This window comes from Fonsecaea erecta (genome assembly GCF_001651985.1).
Source record: "Fonsecaea erecta strain CBS 125763 chromosome Unknown Scaff2, whole genome shotgun sequence".
Taxonomy (NCBI): domain Eukaryota; kingdom Fungi; phylum Ascomycota; class Eurotiomycetes; order Chaetothyriales; family Herpotrichiellaceae; genus Fonsecaea; species Fonsecaea erecta.
In genome coordinates this window covers 1,553,482-1,573,923 of record NW_017387245.1, presented here as the reverse complement: position 1 = coordinate 1,573,923, position 20,442 = coordinate 1,553,482, and the positions used below count along the sequence as shown (strand labels likewise).

The 20,442-nt window shown below is 52.3% G+C and overlaps 7 protein-coding genes across 7 annotated transcripts; 3 read left to right on the top strand and 4 right to left on the bottom strand.

Annotated features, from left to right (window-relative positions):
* Window positions 1-1,892, bottom strand: AYL99_02326 (hypothetical protein; the record flags this gene model as incomplete). Its single annotated transcript, XM_018833842.1, has 2 exons — window positions 1-1,509; window positions 1,563-1,892. The coding sequence occupies 2 exons, from the start codon at window positions 1,890-1,892 to the stop codon at window positions 1-3; spliced, it is 1,839 nt and encodes a 612-aa protein (XP_018696466.1).
* Window positions 1,893-2,505: 613 nt separating this feature from the next.
* Window positions 2,506-4,705, bottom strand: AYL99_02325 (hypothetical protein; the record flags this gene model as incomplete). The annotated part of the gene is made up of 2 exons (XM_018833841.1): window positions 2,506-3,185; window positions 3,262-4,705. The coding sequence occupies 2 exons, from the start codon at window positions 4,703-4,705 to the stop codon at window positions 2,506-2,508; spliced, it is 2,124 nt and encodes a 707-aa protein (XP_018696465.1).
* Window positions 4,706-8,325: 3,620 nt separating this feature from the next.
* Window positions 8,326-11,148, top strand: AYL99_02324 (hypothetical protein; the record flags this gene model as incomplete). Its single annotated transcript, XM_018833840.1, has 4 exons — window positions 8,326-8,347; window positions 8,401-8,465; window positions 8,518-9,402; window positions 9,460-11,148. The coding sequence occupies 4 exons, from the start codon at window positions 8,326-8,328 to the stop codon at window positions 11,146-11,148; spliced, it is 2,661 nt and encodes an 886-aa protein (XP_018696464.1).
* A 1,568-nt stretch (window positions 11,149-12,716) lies between these two features.
* Window positions 12,717-13,680, top strand: AYL99_02323 (hypothetical protein; the record flags this gene model as incomplete). Its single annotated transcript, XM_018833839.1, has 2 exons — window positions 12,717-13,597; window positions 13,662-13,680. The coding sequence occupies 2 exons, from the start codon at window positions 12,717-12,719 to the stop codon at window positions 13,678-13,680; spliced, it is 900 nt and encodes a 299-aa protein (XP_018696463.1).
* Window positions 13,681-15,300: 1,620 nt separating this feature from the next.
* On the bottom strand, window positions 15,301-16,385 carry AYL99_02322 (hypothetical protein; the record flags this gene model as incomplete). Its single annotated transcript, XM_018833838.1, has 5 exons — window positions 15,301-15,401; window positions 15,475-15,903; window positions 15,973-16,130; window positions 16,279-16,319; window positions 16,377-16,385. The coding sequence occupies 5 exons, from the start codon at window positions 16,383-16,385 to the stop codon at window positions 15,301-15,303; spliced, it is 738 nt and encodes a 245-aa protein (XP_018696462.1).
* A 629-nt stretch (window positions 16,386-17,014) lies between these two features.
* On the bottom strand, window positions 17,015-18,005 carry AYL99_02321 (hypothetical protein; the record flags this gene model as incomplete). The annotated part of the gene is made up of 4 exons (XM_018833837.1): window positions 17,015-17,085; window positions 17,136-17,264; window positions 17,328-17,589; window positions 17,649-18,005. 4 exons carry the CDS (start codon window positions 18,003-18,005, stop codon window positions 17,015-17,017), a joined length of 819 nt encoding a protein of 272 aa, XP_018696461.1.
* A 368-nt stretch (window positions 18,006-18,373) lies between these two features.
* On the top strand, window positions 18,374-20,425 carry AYL99_02320 (hypothetical protein; the record flags this gene model as incomplete). Its single annotated transcript, XM_018833836.1, has 1 exon — window positions 18,374-20,425. The coding sequence occupies one exon, from the start codon at window positions 18,374-18,376 to the stop codon at window positions 20,423-20,425; it is 2,052 nt and encodes a 683-aa protein (XP_018696460.1).
* Window positions 20,426-20,442: the final 17 nt, after the last annotated feature.

The following is a 20,442-nucleotide window of genomic DNA, read 5'->3' as shown; positions in this document are numbered from 1 at the left end:
TCATCGACCAAGAAGCCCTTTGACCCGTCCCCACAAACCCCTCGGCCTAGTCTCAACCACCACATCTTCATACTGCTCCGCCGGTGACCTGTATACGACTTTGTCTTCAGGCGAGCCAGCTCCGAACTCCTGCATCTCCGCCTGCTCAGTCGGGTACCCCGCTGTCTCTTCCCCGTTCTCTGTCGACAGCGGTTGTTCCCACAATGGCGGTTGCGTATGTCCGTTGGCCATCTCCTGGGGCATCCACCCATCACTTACTCCGCTGCCCATAACATGCACGCTCTTGGACACAACAGCCTGGTATTGTTGCTGCGGCTCTCCCCTCGGGAATTCGCCCTCGTCATCAAGTCCGAGTTTCGTCTTCCAAGCTTTCGCTAGGCCAAAAGGTGCCAGGGCGCCGTGGACGACATTTCGTGGCCAGGAAGTTGCGAAGAGTCCGTCATTCAAGTCCGCCCAGTACATCTTGATTTCACGCGGTTTGCTGGCCCACTCGGGTTTCGAGATGGTGCCGTGTGACTGGTTCGCGCCTGTACTCGCTTGCGGTTCTTTCGACGTCGGTGTCTGACTCTCCATAGCTTGTCCGTCGGACCTTTCTTGGGCGTCAAATGCCTTGAGAGCTGATTCTCTAGCGGCGGAAACTTGTTCCCAGACCGAGCCGACCTCGGTGACCGGGACGTCGTTACGACTGAACCATTCTTTCATAGCTTCCTGCTCCGCTGCTTTCGCGACCTGTTGGCGTTGCCTGAAGACATCAAAATTCTGCTGTTTCAGTTCTTCCCGTAACTGTTCGGAATCGTATTCCTTCGGCCCCTTCAGATCATTGGAGTTTTCGCCTTCCACAACGTCAAGTCTACGTCCGCGGACTATGCCGTGGTGCTCCATACTGAGGTGCTGGACCGTGTTGCGCGTGAGAGGCAGGAGTGCCCGCTCGTGTGCGGGCAGATCCTGGAGAGCCAGTGCCGCCCGTTTTCGAATCTCTGCGGCTTTTCTTTCCAGCTCCTTCCGTATCTTGTTGATGCGCCTCCGTGCTCGATTTGTCATTTTCGAGGCGTTTATCAGCCGGTTTGTTTCCACCATCGTCACTTTCTCCCAAGGACTGGGCCCCGAGGATATCCAGTCAAGCACAAATGCTGCGTCGGCGACACTGGTGGCTTTTTGATCCATCAATCTTCGTGCCCGTAACTTCTTCGGCAGGATTTCGTCAAGCTTGGGGATCTTCCCAACGAGCCCATCACGAACGGCCATCTCCTGAAGAGTCACAGGAGATCCTAGCTTCGATTTCACGACATCTATGTCCTCTTGTGTAGCTTTGATCAAGTCTTCAGGCGGTGATAGTTGTCTTTGCGTCGACAGCTCGCGGAGTTTCTGGAAAGTAAAAAGGCCCTCTAACGCTCCTGCGGCAGTAGGTGGAAAGTGTATGGAGAAGTATGGCGTCCACATATCCGGGCGTATCGATGCAGGCACAGTCTTCTTGCCGTGGTAAAGCAGCTGCTTGAGGATTTTTGTTTCCTGAAACCAAAATGTTAGCAACTGGCGAGCGTGGCAGCATAAGAGCCCGTTACCTGCAAAGTCCTCGTCAGGCTGTACACAACTTGATTAGTTCGAATATGACGGTAGGCATAGATATCTAGACCGTGGTTCTGATGTCGGAGCGCCTTTGCAACTTGAATGTCTTGCGTGGCTGCTTTATTCTTGGCCGCATTGGATCCTCCCGCCCGCCATTTGCCCTGAACCCATTTTATATTGGCTTTTTTGGGTACGATCGTTGGTTGAAGAGCTTGATTAGGGTGAGGTTCTCCTTTTAACATTCTAGGAGGGCGTATGCGTGGCATGGTAGGGATGGACATTGGAGGTATCTGATGAGCCATTGAATTGGCAGTGACAGCCGCCATTATGGACGCTGCACGGAGTCAATGGCTGGATCGCGACCGGAGTGAGGAAAGCCTATCAACAATTCATGTCTGATGTCACGCAATGCATCAAGTATCTGCCACGACAACCACACGGCACGGACAATAGAGAAAAGTGAATGTCTGGCTAAGCAAAACTCGCAGCTCCAAAAATCCATCGCAGTAGCTACACGCCGACCGCGATGGAGCATTTGGTCTTGGCATGTTTGCTTGTGGCAAGCCTCGTCCGCTACCAGTCTTCCGCCCTGAGTGCCATCCATCCATCCGTCTTGATTTTGTGGTGATAAAAGCACATGTATCAATTGAGGTTGGACTTGGACAGAAAACACATTTAAGTACAAAAGTCTGCTTCTCAGCTGCTACGGACAGATAGTAGGACAATCTTTTCCTACCGCCCCCTGTCGAAGAAACTCAGCCTGGTTCCCTCGTCATCAAATCTCGTTAAACACCTGTCTGCTTGCAGTTCCAACCTGAATTTGGTCCAAATATGAAGGCCCCGCTAGCATAGATGCAGTTTGCAAAATTCGTGATAAATTCCTCCATTCTCGTTAATCATACCATTTTGGTTGATGACCAAAACTAACAAGCGAATCGCTCAATTTGCTACTGACGTCGAGGATGCCAGTCCTGATGGAGCCGATTCAGTGTTGGCTGCCGTGCCCAGCGGCATCCAGTTCCTTGGAATATCCATACTCCTGTTTACCCGGCCTCCCGGAGTAAGGGGATAGTCTACACGTGACCGATCCAAGCGATCGTCTTCGTCAGAAGTTTCATCTGCCAGACGGGCAAAATAATCCGCCAATGCGCTTGTCGAATCGCCAGGGACAATGTTATCGTACAAGGGAGGCGGAGTGACCAAAGGTGGAGGTGGTTCGTCGTCGTCAAAGGCGGGTGGATTGAACGAGGGGCTTCTCAGCAAGTGGATAGGTCTGGATTGTCCAGCATTAGGGTCGTTGTGCACGTGTGCCTGCGTCGGCATCGTCAAGCCACCCGAGTCATTCGTCCAGCTTCGGCTTACACCGGGCGCTGGAGCACTAAAATCTGTTGAGTTATTGACAGACTGAATCCGGCTCTGGGATATGGGTGGCGTATTTCGTCTTCTGATTGCAGCGCCTGGGCACCCGCACTCGAACTCATCAGTAGAGGCCGGAACACCAGCGCCGGCGCTGTAGGCAGGAAGAGAGATATTGGCTTGTGTGGCGCGACAAGAAAGAATGTTGAAGGGCGAATCAATGGAGATCTCGAAATGCCGCCTTTTAGTTGAATCGTTCTCATCTGGTCGAGAGAGTCGCATCACAATCTGAGAGTCGTGGTTAGTTTCCGCAGAGTACATGAAAGTAACGGAATAGACCTGCCTTGATCCAATGGTTGACCTGAATATTGGAGTATGTGGTGTCAAAATGTAATCGCTCGCTTCTCAGTTTGTCCTTCATCTGGTGACAGCTGGGCAGTTGCACGTTGAATTCCATCTCAGTGGGACCAATACTGCCGGCGTCATTATCCAAGTTGCCGAGCAAGTTCGTCTGGTCTCGCGGGATATCTTCATCACCAGCAGCAGCTCGTTGGCGATAGTCATAGGGGACACCACCACCGGCTAGAATACGCATTGAACTTCCGGGGTAGGATGTCACACTATGTCCATCGGCCCGTTTTTCAAAAAGTTGCACCTTTCTCGTCGGTTCCAGCCTGTGTACCTTCTTGTTGTTTGTAAAGTATTGTATGTTCTCCGTTACGAACACCTTGATCCTGTGGCATTGAACCTTGGCGAGGGGAGTCAATTTGAAAGCAATGGGCACCGTTGAGCCAAGCGGGAAGGATTTCCCAGAAATCACAATATCATAGTGTAATTGGTCTTCCCAGTTCCGAGATATTGCAATAGGTTCGACTTGTTCCAAAGACCCCTCGGCGGGTGCTCGGATCAAGGTCAACTCCTTCGTGCCCACCAAATTAGCACGGAAGGCCCCGGAACGCTCGACAAGGGCCTCCAACTCATACTTGACGTGGCCGAGATCGACACTGATAGATTCGGGCAGCCTCGAGTCAAGTGGGAGCTCAAAATTGTAGACGTAGTCCCCTGGATGGAACACTTTAAATCCCCTTTGGGCGACGGTCGGCCCCCCATTGATCGTGTCCCCTTTGCCGAAACTCCTCGAATGGTTCGCCTGGAGGGACAGTCGCTTGAGGTCTCGGGCAGTTGGGTGCCCTTTGGCGGGAGAGGCACTACGCTGGAAGAGGTCAAATGACGATGCCGTAACGCCGACCTCTTTCGATTCCACCGAGGCACCCTTGGAGAGCTGGACAATGTCTGCACCGTAGCTATATTCGGCCTGGGGTATCTGAGCATTGAAGAACGACCACGTATGGTTCATGATTGTGGTGGTGTCTCGGAATTCGACGCGCTTGGGAGGTATTCCTTCCGGCCATTCCGTTTCTGACTTGCCCCGAAAGTTCAGGGATATAGATTTCAACTTCGCTTGCTTTTGCACCCTCAAAAGAAGACTCCCACGAAGCATTGTGGTGCTGTGGGTAGAGGGATCATTGGCATCAAACCCCTGCAGAAACAGAACTGGCTCCGCCAATGCGATGGAAACAGAGACGCCATTGCCGCTTGCAACAGGCTTCTCATCTGCGAGGAGGGTCACGTTCGCCGCAGGGTGTGTCTCGGGGGAGGGGGGTTGGGCAGGAGCAGTTCGAGCACTGCTGTTGTGTCTGGATCGATGGCTTATAGCGCTGACTACACTGGGACTTCTTCCCCGTCGTTCGGGTGAACGCCTGCCGGCGTCGGCGAACACCATGTCCTCCGTTCCCACTGAACTTCTTCGTCGGGACACTCGATCAGGTACTACCGGATGAAGAGTAACCGGTTGTGAAGAGACCGTAGGAAGGTTGAGTCTGAAGAATCGTTTTGCGTGTTCCCGTGAGAAAGCCAGCTTCGCGAGCAACTAGAGGACAATATAGTGGTCGGGTTTGTGGTGGTGACGAGCGGAACAGAGGTTATGCAACTTGTCAGGGAGGAAGAGCAAGACGAATGCGGAGGCTTGGTTGACTCGAGGTAACTGTAATTGATCCTTGTCAGATTCGCTGGTAGAGCAGTACAGAAGGAGGGTTGGGAGATGTAGTTGATGGTAGTGGGCAATCCGTAGCACGCAGCAGGATTAACCGTGGGAGGGGGAGCGTGAGCAATTGTGTAAGTGCCAACTTCACGTTGTTTTCCCCAAACCCGCAACTTTGATTTGAATTATTGGGAACGAGCTTTGAACTCTGACCTGCTTTTGCGCTTGGCTCTGGAGGCGTGGAGAGAACGCACCTAATGTGGCAGCAGCAACCATTCAGCTGAATGGAGAACTGCAGCGTGAGGAACTAGTCGGGGTTCAGGGAGTGCCGTTCACCGGAATGACCCTCTTGGGTGTCATTGGCGCATTGCTTTTGTGTGTGGGTGATATAGTAGAGGGCGGGAATCAAAGGTCGAGATGAAGGAGCCCGACGAACTGAAGGAAGTGGTGCTCACTGACCAGAGTGAGACAGACTGGGTTTTCAAGAGCACTCCTCCCAGTGAGATATTGTGGTCCTGGGCTGCTCGGAACGGTGGATGATGATGATTGAGGATGAGATGGTGGGAATAAATGACACGCGGACTGACAGCAGAGAGTGGCACGCCCGGCCCGGAGAACCAAGCAAAAGGCCTCAGGTGCTCCGAAGCAGCTTAGGCTCGGTGGGTAACCAAAAGCCCAGACTCCCAGCTCGCCAGGCACTTCCTTGACTAAGTGGTGGGTGGATCGGTGGTTGAACTTGGGGGGGGTAGTGGGCGTCACTCGGCAGGGTGGGGGACTCTTTGTGGTTTGTTTCGTCAGTTGGTCGTCAGTCCGTCAGTTGATGATGGCGATGATATAAAGCATCAATGATCTTCTCCCGTTTCAAACTTCCAGAAGCCGGTTTCTTGTGGGGATCGTTTTGACGCACGGACAGCCTCTCCCCACCTCTGCAGACCTTGTTCTTTTCAAGTCTCCCACACCTCGATTCAACAAGCAACCGGGTTGCCTTCGAATCGGCTCGGCGGATATTGATCCAGAGCAGCTGCTGATCAGCAATCTGGCGTCCGCTGCGAAGTGGAGAGAGAAAGAGAGCAAGTGGCGTGGCCCTGTGGCTCCTTGACTTAATAACTACATCTTACTCATGTCGTGTGCCTGACTTACATCTGGCATTCCAGTTTGCATTATGCCCAATCTTACAGTACATGTGAGAAGAGCCAAATTGGGCGTCTGACCACTTCTCTTTCCCTTGCTGTCTTGATATGATCGAACCATATGGTTCACAGCGGGTCACCAGGACCATGGACAGAGCACATCCCTTTGGCATCATCCATACTGTTGGTCGCCACAAAAGCAATGCAAAATTCAAATCATTCCTCCTGAGCCCCTTCCAACCTGCTCATCCTCTCGGATGTCGTGGGACAGCTAGCAACCGCCCCTCAGCAACTGACAACCGAAAAGAAAAGGCACGAAGAAGGAAAATAAAAAGCCGAGTCTCCCGCATCCCGTGCTAGCCACGTCGCCTCCCCGACTCCGCCAATACTGCGTATTTCGTGTCTGTTCGGTCATCGAATGGGTGGCCTTGATGTATGATTCCAGTTAAAAGGTGGTATACTAGGAACGGCATGCCGATTTTCGGATTGTGACGGTGTTCCATCTATCCAAATTTTGTGAGCTTCAAATGTTCCCAATGCCTAGGTTTGCGGCCTCACGATCCCCCGTGTCATCCCGCCTGGGCAGAAAGTTCGAGGCATCAATGACTCGCCGCCCAACCATATCCCGTCCGTTTTATGAATCTGGGTCTAAGCTTGAGGACAAACCATCTCCACAATACCACAGAAAACTACATGCTTGTCATTGCTCTCCGAGACCTTCCTTTCCCTTTCCTTGCCCATGCCCCGCTTGTACTTGCCTCTTTCAACGACCAGGAGTTTGGGGAAGGGTCACAATTGTGAGTTGAGTCAGCTACAGCACCGGCAACTACGGTGTATTTTACCGTACAATCCCTACAGCGGAAAAACAAGCCCAGGGTCCAGGCACAGTCTCCCGAAGCCCCTGTGCCTTGCACATCATCTTCTCTAAATACGGATGAGCAGATCTATTTCACACTAACGAATTATACCCTACAAGGAGCATATGTCAGATGATAACGACAACCGCATTTCAGGACGAAACGCCTTAGTGCACACTGAGTCACTGACCCTGCATTCTTTGTAATGCAGTCGCTGCCACAGGCTCTATGGCTTATTCTTATGCCTCTGGCACTGTCATTCTTGGTATTGACCCTGCATAAACATCATCTCCACAGAAATGGTCCAGCCAGCGGCCGTCGACCTCTCCAGACTGCATACAGATGCTCTGGAATTACGCGTTTGGCTGGGCCTGAGCAACTTCCGAGCTCGTCCTCGGAAGGATTGCCTTGCAGGAGAGGTCAGCTTTCCTATGAGTCAGGATTCGCTTGTTACACCGACTAGTCACTTCTACAAGTATCTACCATCCGCCCTGTCGCTCTGCCCCGTCGGTCGTGGGCATGATTTTTATTTCCAGAAAAGACCCTGAGGGTCGTTGTCAGATGGAAGGGAAGGCGCTCTCCGTGTGGGTTTCAGGGTTCAGTCTGCCCTTGGGCAAGTCAGCGGCTTCTTCGGCTCGCTTACCCAGTATCAGATCTGACTGACTGTCGTGGATTACGCACCGGACGGCCCCGTCACGGTTGCCATGTGGTGCAAAATGCATGACATGTCATGCGATATTTATTTATTTTTCACACCTCTCCACAGCTCCCCCTGGGATATACTTGTAGGGTCTTGAATGGCGAGATTGGCATAGTTTCCGTCTTTCCGTTCCTGTCACGAGTCCCTCAGGTAGTTTACAAGTCGGCTGCACGTGATCACTAAGGCAAAATCCCCATATTGAAGGTGATTCTGTTCTATTGCGGCCTGCAGCACACAAAGTCCCTAAAGGGGAATTCATGAACTGTTGGCGAGATACGTAGTTGGTTTTAGATTTAGAATCCATAGAATGGAGGAGATCTGATCTGCTTTCTTACTGTTAGCTTCAAGATCGATAGAAAGCCACGGCGGATGCACGAGATGACACTCAGGTAATAGTCTCGTCCACCAAATGCAGCACGACGTCATAACAAGTGAGGGGACGTCAGTGCAACAGGGCATCAGGGGCACGACGGAGAAACCCCACACTGCCAAGCGCCCGTAACCCTGATGTGGACCCCACGTCGGCTAAGTTTCTGTACCAGCAGGACGCGCCCCCGTCGCGTCCACGTTGATGGCGCCGCCAAAGCTCGCTGATAGTTTCGCAGGCCGATACTTCGAGACAACTCCCTGGAGAGTAGGATTGTATGACTCTGTGACCCATGCTTACCATGCAGTATGGCAAGAATCGAATCTCGGGGTACGTATTTCCATCAGCGGAGTTTTGCTGACTTGCTAACCTGTGTTCCTTAGGATCGGCCGAGCAACCGCTCCAAGGTGTAATGCTGTGTTTTACTTCAGTCGGCCCAGAGGACAGAGTCAGCAAATTGAAACGGTTGACTTCGGATTATATGCTGACGAAGACCATAGAGTCGATATGCCGACATTGCAATACAGATGGGAGCCCAACACAAGCTCGACTTGACTTCCGATACAACCCATCTCATTGTCGGTAGCACGGACACCTTGAAATATCAATACGTGGCTCGAGAACGAGAAGATATAAAAGTGCTACGCCCGGAGTGGATTGAAGCCGTTCGAGACCACTGGATCAACGACTTACCTTTGGACCTCGACGCCCTCACACAGCAATATCGGATGCCCACGTTGGCCGGTTTGAAAATCTGCATCACAGGCTTTGATGACCTTGCTTTTCGTGCCCAGCTGCAGAAGAACGTCAAAGAGAATGGCGGAGAATACACGGGAGATCTGACCAAGGATGTAACCCACCTCATCGCCGCCAAGCCCGAGGGCAAAAAGTATGAATATGGTATGCAATGGCAGAAGAAGGTCGTCAGTCTCAAATGGTACAAGGACACACTGGAAAGAGGCATGCAATTGGATGAGCGACTCTACCATCCTACTGTTCCTGTTCCCGAACAAGGTCTTGGGGCATGGAATCGAAAAGCTCGGGGTTCTCCTCAGCTGGGCAAACGCCCGAGGGAAGATAATATCGGTGCAGAGCCCTTGAGAAAGCTCCGGAGGACGGCAAGTGCCAAGTTTGGGAGTCAGACTCAAGATATGTGGTCGGACATTGTGGGCGGTGCTGGATTTGAGGCCAAAAAGGTTGAGCGTCCGGCGCTGAAGCCTTCGGTCTCGATGCCTGGCCTTCGAGAGATTGCACGACCAGCAACTGCTGCTGGCAATCATCAAGCCGACCTCATCAACGGGGAGCCTGCTCCCGGCACGAAAACTGCAAGTTTAGGGTTCCTAACTGGTCGCCTGTTTATAGTAAAAGGTTTCGAAGAGAAGAAGGTAGGCCATCGTCTTGCCTGGCTCTGCTGTCCCCGCTCCTTGCTTACAACACTCTAGAGAAAACATCTTCGAAATGTGTTAGTCGAGTACGGTGCGACAATCATCAATGAGGGAGACGATCTCAATGGTATCGAACCAAACAATATAATTGTCATTCAGCCCCATGATATGAGCAAGTCCGGTTCAACGACAAATGGACGCATCGAGGCAGCCTCCCAGGCGGTGTCAGAGCTCTGGCTTGAAAAATGCATGCTTGCGAAGTCTTTCATCCACCCCGTCAAATATCCGCTTGGGCAAATACTGAGTGCCCCCCTTTTATGCTTGAAGGATCTAACCATCAACGCGACCGGCTTCGACGGACTAGAAGCCATGCATATCTCAAAGATTGTCACACTACTGGGGGGGACTTACTCGCAGATGTTTGCTGCTGGAGTTTCAATACTGATCTGTAAGGCTGGCAATGCTAAAAAGGACAAGCTTGATCTGGCACAACATCTGCACATCCCCGCTGTCACTGAGGAATGGTTGTGGTCCACGATCAAGAACGAGCACAAGGCAAATGTTGAAAGCTATCTCATTAGACAAGCTCGACTGGGTCCAGCGGAGAGTGAAAGACCAGCAGTCAAAAGGAGCGCATCGAAAGACTACGTCGAAGTGAGCACAATTCCTCTCCCACGAAATCCTGGCGACCATAAAGCGAACCTAGAGTCCGAGCCAGCCGGGACTGGAACACAGAACAGACATATGCCAGAGAAACCGGTTGAGAAATCAGGCCCTCGTCTGGATGTCCAGCAGCAATCGGCGGAAGAGACATCTGAGCAGGCCAAAGAAGGACCCTCCGCTCCTAGTAGCGCGAATGGTATTTCGGGACGAAGTGAGACAAAAGAACGCTCATATGATGATGACAACTGTCCGCTCCGGGTAATGTCTCCGAATGGCAGAAACACACGCTTGGTGAACAAGCCACCCGTGATTCACACCCTGGACGGTATCTCGAGAACGGACGATTCGACATCGAAAGAGAATGCTCCGGCGCCTTCAAGAAGTGGTGTCCGGCCTGAACTCCACGGCAAAACCGCAGATATCGAAGCAATCAATGGTGCGATCCGAGACATCCTGAACGAGCACTCTAGAAAAAAGTCTGCCGGCAGCAATCAGAGCGATCCACTGAAGAAAAAGAACCGGTTGTTCGGGCGAGCACTGAGTAATCTTTCTAACTCGTCAACGGCTTCAAATGTGAGGTGCTCGAGAGCCAGTTCTATTGACAGTATCAACACGGACGGAATGGGTAGCGAGATTGTTACCATACAATCAGTCGGGACCCAGAGCGGTGAGAGCGCATCTACAGCTGAGAAAGGCACCTTCAACTTCACTGGCCGTGCAAAGCAGACCCTGGCCGCGCTCAAATCAGCTCCATTGGAGATGGATGACCCGGATATGCCCAGAAATGTCGGTTTCCCAACGGAGCAAGATGCGGCACCGCCCATGACGCAGCTAGGCTATGAGGACCCGGAAGAAGCAATCTTGTTGCGGGAGAAACTGGCTGCATCGAGGAAAAAGGGATCCGGGAAGGGCAGGCCAAACAACGACGTTGAACAAGCTCCACCTGCGAGGCGATTGAAGTCCGCGGATCGTAAGATTCGAGACGATGATCTACTGACAACTGTCAATGCTGGATGGGGTGCTGGAAGACGGACTAGGCATAAACCACGAAGTCCGCCGGATCAAGGGATCAAGGAATTTTGAATACTCGAGTGTCGGCCCTGTTTGCCTCTATGATCTTGTGCAGAACTGTGCGCCGTTGGCATTGGGCCCTTGTCGAATAATGAAAGAGTCATTGATGTGAATCGATATTTTCATCGAAGAGTATCCTTCGAACCGGGGCACAGAAGAGCTGAAACCCTGCAAGTAAATGACTAACAGGATGATCGACAATATGGGTGCAGTTTCAGGGGCCAAAATGCACGGATATTGACAGTTGGCAGGACAAGATAGCTACGGGTCTAGTGAGTCTCCCAAGCTGACTTGGAGCTCCACTGATCGACCATGCGTCAATGAATCTTTGGGGGGGCCAGAGAGGGAGAGATTTTCTGTCCGGTATAGCCCAGGCAGGACTCGGAAGGGACAAGATCGGAGACTGGATTGTGCTCGATTCTATAGAAAAAGTTCCGTGACTATCTGTGCTGGTGGTTTAGGAGAGGCCGTTGGCTTGAGTGGGAACTCACTTTTGTCAGGACCAGCAGACATTGAGGGTTATAGTACCTTGAACAACGAGCTACCCGGGTTGGTATAGGGTAGTTGAAGTCCGAGATCGACAGGTCAAAGGAATGTCTGACCCATATAAGCAACAAGTGGCATTGAGTGTGTGGAGTGGACGATTGGCATCTGGCAGATCCAGCCGGACGGGAGGCATCGGCAGAAGAGACCCGGAACAAAGTTCTAACTATGTAACTGCTAGTTGCTGCTACTTGCTAGGCACTCTTGGTACCCTAAGCACCTAGAAGTTAGGTACTACCCGTACCTACATTTGGGCTAGGCACAAGTATGCATAGCTGCTAGGAGCCCATGATCTCATCCTTCACCTCGCCCACTGTCGCCGCAGCCGCTGTCAGAAGCAGTGTGACGCTTATGTCATCAGGAGACGAATGTGACAAGTAGCCAACAAGTTTCATGCTCTCCAGAAGAACCGCCATCGCTCCTCGTTCGATCTGGCAGATACAAGTGTACAGTGGTGACCCCTATCAGTGTATTATTTCTCTCCTTCTAAACAACTCATTTCATTCATTTCTTTGCACTCAACTTGCCGCATTCCATGAACACCGCCCTGCCGGTCCGCAGGCCACAGTCCATACGATTACATGCCCAAGAGCTTTCAGCCTGGTCTAGACCCACCGTCCTGCCGTGGTTCCTCGCTAGGGTTTGTTAGGCTTGTGTTTCAGGCGTTGCCTCGTCCATTCTGGTCTCACGACAAGTTTCCCATCGTTCCGCCCAATCTCCACCACGTAACCTCTTTTCAAACTGCCAACATTGTCATTAAGTCGCACTACTGGTGCCGCATTTGTTTTTTCTTGAGCTGATCAACTCCAGCTCATCGTCTCACCAGCACCAGCAGGGTCTAACAAACTTTGAGACGGGCCTCTTGGACCCCCCTTACCTACCCTACCTATGTCACAGAGACACCGACCAACCGGCTCCGCCAACTGCTATCGTTCTGACACGATCCAACATTCAACCGCTCTCCACTCGCCCACCCCTGCCGCCCTACAAACAACAGGCTATTGAGCGAAAGAGGGGAGAGGCGCTTCATATACAACATGGCCGACCTCGCCCGTGAGGAGGCCGACCGTTACTTCTCCCACCGTGACCACCTGACTTCTCATCCTGAAGATCGCGACGACGACGACGAAGACAGATCGGACGTCGACGCTGAGCCTGAACCTGCATTTGACAACCTGTCTGACCCTGGTACAGACGACGACACCGCCGGCAACATGGCGACTATGACCACCACAAAGACCACCTACCATCTGCCCTCACAAGTGCACTATGCCAACACCGGCCCCAAGGGAGTCATTGCAGATGCTCAATCTTTTGCCCGTGCCAAACAGTCAACCTTTCGGCAGCGATTGACCAGCTTTGCCAACAACCTGACCTCGAATGGCAAAGCAGCAGCGATCCCAACCGTCACAGAGAAGAGTGACAAGCGCAAAACCATTATTTCTGGATCGCCCAAATCAACTCCTTCCTCGAACTCGGACACGAACATGACCCTCTCGGATGACGAGGCCGATTCGGAATTCATGAAAGCATGGCGAGCAAACCGCCTGCAAGAGCTCTCTTCCCAGTCCCAGTCCGCCTACAACTCTCACCGACGACACTCCCCCAGCCAACGCACCTGGGGCAGGTTCGTGGAAGTGGACGCGAACGGCTACCTGGACGCGATCGAAAAGGTCTCCAACGAGACTGTCGTCGTCGTCATGATTTACGATCCTTCGTCGAGTGCCAGTGCTGCGGTGGAAGACGAGCTGAGTATGCTTGCATACAAGCACAACACCACCCGCTTCATCAAGTTGCACCACGAGATTGCGGAGATGGAGACGGTCGAGATCCCCGCTATCCTGGCCTACAAGGCTGGAGATGTCTTTGCTACGGTATCAGGCGCAAGGGCAGAGGGCTTGGAAGGTGTGCTGCTACAGTGAGTAAACATGGGCCTTCCTCCTGGTGATGAAAGGCACTGAAGCTGATCCCCATTCCCACAGAAACCGTGTGATTCAATGAGTTGATACCAAGCATGTTGGAAAGCATGCTATTCTTTTCCACACACACCACATATTAATCCATCGTCATAACGACTTAAAACTCAAGATCCCGCCCACCTTTCTGTTGCTCCGACAGCAAAAAATGGACAGCGCTGATCTTGGAATATTCTCCGAAAAAAACCCTCTCTACGAGTAATGACATCCGAACTTGGCGCTCCCTTACCCGAAGACCCGGAGATTCCTAGGTAGATGGTGCTTTCTCAGTCAAGCCATCCATCCACTCTGGGGTATCTGCGCTTTCCAGCAGCCGCCCCACGTCTCCGTTACGATACCAACGACAACACAGGACAACACATGTCGGCCGGCCTCTCGACCTCCTTGGGCCTTGTTTCTATGTACATACTTGCGGCTGCCCAGCACAGCGCAGCACAGAACAAGTCACGATCGCACCAGTCGGCCAAAGCACTGGGCGCTGTTCCCTCGAAAACAACTTGAAGAAAACAACAAAAAAACCCTGGGAGTCAAGCCGAGAAGCTTGCTTTGGAAATCACCACTTACGATCCATTTACGTAGATACCACCACCATCAATCAATCAATCAATTCATCGGTACATGAGGACTCGGGGCGGGCTGTTATTGAGATGTGATGTGATGTGATGCGGCCACAGCGCAATTAGACCTTTGGATACCTACCAGGTACCTGACTGGCAGGGGGAAAAGAACTCGCGTTCTGCAATATCGGGGATTCAGGGGAAAATCTACTGCATATCCCCAAATGAACAAAAGCAGAAAAAAAAACACGTTAAAAATCAAATCAAATCAATCCCATCGTCGAAATGAGTTCATGTCATTTCTTTGCTTGGTCATCTCTGCGTTCTTTCTTTTTCGGGGGGTTTCGTCCCTAGAACGTTGCTCATATCTGTCGTCTGTCACCTAATATGTCAGAGAAACCTCGCTTTTCATGCAACGACCTTGAGAGCATGCTTTTCCCCCCACCGCGTTTCTTTCAGCTTCTGCCTTCAATCCCGGCAGCTCGCAGGCACTGCGATCGCGGTGTCCGGCCGACCAGCTATGTAGGTTGGCGGATGAATGGCACATGAGATATGAATTGAATAGAATCCTCGCCGCCATAGTAGAGTACATCACCTGCCTCCCAACTCCCAGTGCGTCCGTCGCAAGTTGCAGTCGTACCACGTCATGCCATGCCATGCCATGCCATCCCACCGAGACGCTGCGCAAAGGAGAAACAAAACAAGAAAAGAGAAACAAGATCAAAACCACCCTCGTTGTTCCACGGAATGCCCCAGTGCCTCTCCCCTGGAAATGTTGACAGGAGCGCAGAAACACTTGGTTCAGGCTCATTCCCAAATGTTCAGAGAGGTGTGCAGGGGAGTGGTGCAAGACGCAACAAAAGGTCGGCATATGGGAAACCCCGGACCATATCATGCCTGAGTCGTTCATAGATGTGATGGTACAAGATCCAACCCTTTTTATTTTCCTGTTCTCTTGCCACGAAAAGACGCCTCGCCATCGAAGCTCAAGATCCAGAAAAGAGTCAGATAAGACTTGGGCCGGCCAGAGAATGCGGAGCCATCCTTGCTCTACCCGTATGCAGAAGGCACGGTGTTTGACAGCCTGGCTATGCCGATGCCGAAATGGCATTCTTCTCGGTGGTGAAGTCCCAGAGCATCTTGATAAGATTCTCTGGGAGAGTGTACAGATCCACATGGAATTCACCCTCTGTTAGGAACAAGTATCAGTAACCATGTATTTGCCGAAAACACAGACGAGAAGGGTTGGAGTTTGCACGTACGTTCGGCATCGTTGCGCATCCACGAGTCGTCACTCTTGTTATCGTGCACCATCTGTACAACCACGAGGAGATCATCTTCACCAAGCTTCTGAAGGCCTTCCGCCAGCTTGTCCATGTCAATCGCCTTGCTGTCTGCTTTCTTCTTCTTCTGCTGTGTTCCGCCGATCTCGCTCGTGCGTTTCTTCCCAGCAGTTTCCGTACCGTTGGCAGCAGTTTCTCCTGGAATGGGGCCAGAATTGCGCAACGCGTCGAGAAGGGCACCCTTCGGGTTCTTGAAGGTGATGATCTGTTTGGTCTCATACCGGGGGTTGGCAAAGTTGAGGTCGTGGATGATGCTGTGAACCTTGCCGCTGAGATCCTTCATGTCGATTTGCAGTTCGAATTCGCCCCATCCATCTTCAGCGACGCGAAAAGGGGGCTTCTTGAAGACTGTCACGATCGCCAGTCGTCAGTAATTTGACACCGGCTGCGAAAGAGGTTGTTGCGCCAGGTACATACCTTGTCTTGCCTTGTCACCAAATGAGTCGTGGAGAATGTATGTTACCGACTCAAAGATGTCCGCATCGATCTCTTGCTTGGTATCTGCATGAAGAAGGAAAATCCTCATGGACCAGTGTCTTAAGGGGAAGCCCTCCACTCCACTGTCTGCGCCGGGTCTGTAAACACGGTGTCAGAACATGGCCTTATGAAAAGTAGCAGGCAAGCGAACGCAAGCGCTGAAGGGTCGGTCGTGGCAGGTTGAGACTGTAGATATGCGAGGGTGAGGCAGGAGTGAGTGGAAGTTGGGTCTCAAAATTCACGCACATGATCTTTTGTTCAGTCACAATTTTGATGCTCCTCTTGACCTGTGATGAGTGTTAGTCGCGTCGCCATGTGCAAAGAGCGCGACATTTGAGACTTACGTCCGGCATGATGATGTTGTAGTTAGTTGAACCTAAAGAAACCACGACAGGGTGGGGTCTGGAGATCCGATGGGTCGGGGCTGGTGAGGACGTAGTCAGAGCCGAGAGACTTGTGAGACCCGGTTGCCGACGAGGTGAGGACGACTGAGTCGAGGAAATGTCGCGATGTCAGGAGAGGCCACACTCTGATACAAGGTGTTGAGAACAAGGGGTGCAACTTGGTTGTCGCACTTGGGTGGAAAGATGCTTTGCCGTTCACAAACGTTGTTAAGTGGATCGATCCAGAGAGTAAGTGGGCTGTATATATAATTATCAAGGATGGCAAGTTAGCCGAGGTGATAGCACCACGTCAGGTCAGAAGTGAGAGTTTATAAGAATTTTTTGTTTTTGAGGCGAGGACGAGCTAAGTCGTAGTGGCACCTTCACATCTCCTTTCAAATCTTGCCAAGGGCGGCCTCTGGACGGGACTCATCTCTATCTAAAGCTCAGGTGGTACGACGGTATCAGTCCACATCAAACCATGAATAGCATCCTCCTTCCATATCCATTGCTCTGCATTGCTTTGCTTGCTGGTAGCTGTAGATTCCATGCTGGATCAATCATCACACATCCCCCGCTTTCTGTTGTTTAATGCATCATCATGACTTCTGGAACAGGGACTCGTTCTCTTGCTGAGCCTTGATGAACGCCTCCTTGAAGAGATTCGCATCTGCAACGGGTTAGCACGCGAGCAATGGACGACGCAGGAGCATGGCATACTCTCGCTGTTTCCGAACCGGATTGCCAGAGTCTGGGCCTCTGGCTCGCCTTCGCTGACATCAGCCGCAACATTCCAGACCCAGCTGCGATCGCTGCCCACGTTTGGTGAAAGCTTCATGTCAGGGGTGACTAATTTTGGAAATTAGCAAAAATCCATACAACAGCGAGCACCCCACGCAAGCGATGACATACCATAGTGGTTTGCGCAGACCTTGAGAGTCTTGTCGCGACGCATAACCAATCGTGTCTTGCCATTCTCCTTGTGCTTGAGCAATCGGACATCGCCAGTGCCTCTCTCCTTCCACTCCTTCGAGTCTCTGTCAAATTTGAACAGTTTAGCACGCATCTTGAAGACCTGCTCCTCGCTCTCCTCGTTGGTCTTTGTCTCGACCTTCTCGGTCAGTCGGACTACTGGTTCAAACTCGACGTCTACTTCCTCCTCCTCGGCCTTGTCCTAATACATCAACATGGTCAGTGCACGTCCTTCCTCGCCATGGGTGGTGTAGATCTCACATCGTCATCATCCTCCTTTTTCTGGGCCTTGGAACTGCCGCTGGGTTCATCTTTTGCATTGTCATCCTCGTCGACTTTGCGCTCTTTCTTGGCTCCGCCACCAAACATGGAAAAGACGGAGTCCTTGACGCCGCTTGCGGCTGCGCTGGCAGTGCTCGCGGCAGTGGTCGCGGCTTTGGCAGCGGTTTCGGTGTAGGTGGTAGATTTGGTGTCTTGGGCATCAGTTGCCGGGGCTTCAGACGAAGGATTACCCAGAGGATTCGTCACGAGATTGGTCTCTTGTTCGGCAGGTCTCAACTCGGACGAGGCAGTCTGATCCGCCGAGGGAGTAGGTTTGGCATCACCGGAGTCCGCCATGTTTACGAGAGATGCGAAGACTGAATGGGGACGTAACGTTGGCAGTACTCGAAGAGCAGACGCGATTTGAAGGATAGAGAGGGCGGTAGATTGAGGCGATTGCAGGTGTTTGTTGGCACCCCACACTAAAATATCAAACTCCTGCAAGTAGAGTCACCCATGATTTGAACATGCCAGAGGCTTGGGCCCCTGCAGCGCCTGGCGCCAAGACAGCCCCCTTAATGACATCATCCTCCGTCCAGACCTGCTGTAGAACCTGGTGTGATGTGAAGTCGAGTTCGCCTGATGCCTGCTCATCTCCCTGCTGTATAGTCTCTGTTGTCTCTCCTTACATCCTGCCTGTAAGGTGATGCTCGAATCTGGCAGAGATGCCTCTCCTCGAACTTCCCGACGACGTTCTTCCCATCGTCCTAGCCTATCTGGATCCGAAGGACTACCTCGCATTTTGTCGGGCCTCGAAAGCTGTATACTCGAAATATCGACAGGATCCTGTTTATTGGAGACACGAGGCTTCGAATACGTTCCGCCTCCCAATTAGCCCCCTTCTTGCCGCCGATGGCCCTCGCTGGTACTGGCTATACAAACGACTCAAGACCCAGACTCGGCTTTATACCTGGGGTCAAGGATTGAGAGGGAGCTTGGGGCCTGGAAGAGCTCTTTCGGTGCCTCGCCGACCGCCGACTCATTTGCCGCCTCATCTCCCCCAGAGGGTCCTCCCTCGGATCCCCGCACGTCCTCACCAGATACGCCCTTATCCTGGCAGGGCTGCTTTCCAGCGAACTTCCTCCAGCTGGCCTACAGAAGCTCATATCGACGACGACGTAGGGGTGATAGCCGATCTCCAATGTGGAGGCTGGTCCACTACCATTTTGTCCTCTGATGGTAAGCTGTACACCACTGGTTCAATAGATTCCATGGACGGCAGAGTGGTGGGCGAATCTTCCAACCATTTTCAGCAACTCGAGTATCTAACTCAGAGTACTTCCGCGATCCGCCAATTTTCTTCAGGTCGTCGCCATATTCTGGCACTCACGGATGATGGGAAAATTCTCTCCTGGGACAGAATCAACGCGAAAGGTCTCATGGTCTTCTCAAGGAGTGGGACTGATTTTGGTGGAAAGCCCGTTCGAGTTGCTGCTGGCTGGGCAGAGAGCTCTGCCTATGTGCCAGAGATAGGTATTGTCTATTGGACTCCAATTCAAAATGACCACTCAGACGAAATGCTGGATGGAAAAGAAGTTAAAGAGAAGGTTGTTCCAGGAACCGCCAGGCGAAGAACCGAGACTGGAGACGTGGAAGTCCTTAAGCACGTCGTTCTTGAAGAATATGTCGTCTGGATCACGAACGAGTCCAAGATCTACGCATGTGCCCTGCACGTCGACCACCCCGATCAGCCGGGTCCAACTCACCCTCCATTCGAACTACCGGGTTTCGACGGACCAGGTCGTGAATTGAAGGATGTTCAAGGCCAGTTTCATAGGTTTGGCGTTTTCACAGCCACAGGCGAAGTCCTTGCGGGTGACACGAGCTACATCAGACGTTGTGGTGAAGCCGTCCGACACCATCCCGACTTATTATCGACAAACGATTGGTCTACCATGACGGCGTTGCTTGCCTCCAGACCTCAGGACGTGCCCGCCATGCAGCGCACGGGCGTTATAGCACTGGCTTATGGTGACTACCACTACCACGCCCTGCACGCTGACGGCAAAATCACATCATACGGCACGGACTCTCAAAGCTGTGGATCTCTAGGCCTTTCCGGCCCTGATCAGGGTGGTCGTTTCCGTGGTCTGCGTCGAGAAGGACGTAATCCCCGAAGTGATGCTCAACTGCTTCCTATCGCCAACATCCGTGGTCGTCAAATTTGGTTTGAACCTGAACGGAAGGACTGGCTGCAATGGATGGAAGACCAGCTAACCCAACCACATCTCGCCGTCAACGGCCAGCCAGCTCGTCATATCTGGGACACTGATACAGTCAAGCAAGCTGCTTTCAGCGAGTGGGTCGAGCAAGAAGGCAAACATTGGGAGGAAGGACCTGCGAGCAAGATGATCACAGAGCCACTTGCCAAGGCACCAGAGAACCACACTACAGGGGACTACGCAAATCTCGGATCCTACTTCCCAATTGCTATTGCAGCTGCAGGCTGGCACAGCGGAGCTTTGGTGCTTGTTGACGAGGACAGAGCGCACGAGGTACGCAGCAAGTGGGCTGTGCCGCGGCAAGAAAGCGACGACGACAAGACGCGCTCAATGCCAGGTGCATTTGAGAGCCTCGATCTCGACGAGGTATACGTTTGGAAGAGAGATGGGTTTCCCAAAGTACAGCTACCGAATGGGTTCGAAATGCCCGGCGACGGTGAGCCGAGGCCTTGGAGAGACGGGATGCCGACTATGCAGGAGCTTGGCCTGGAATGACGGGATCATGTGCAAGT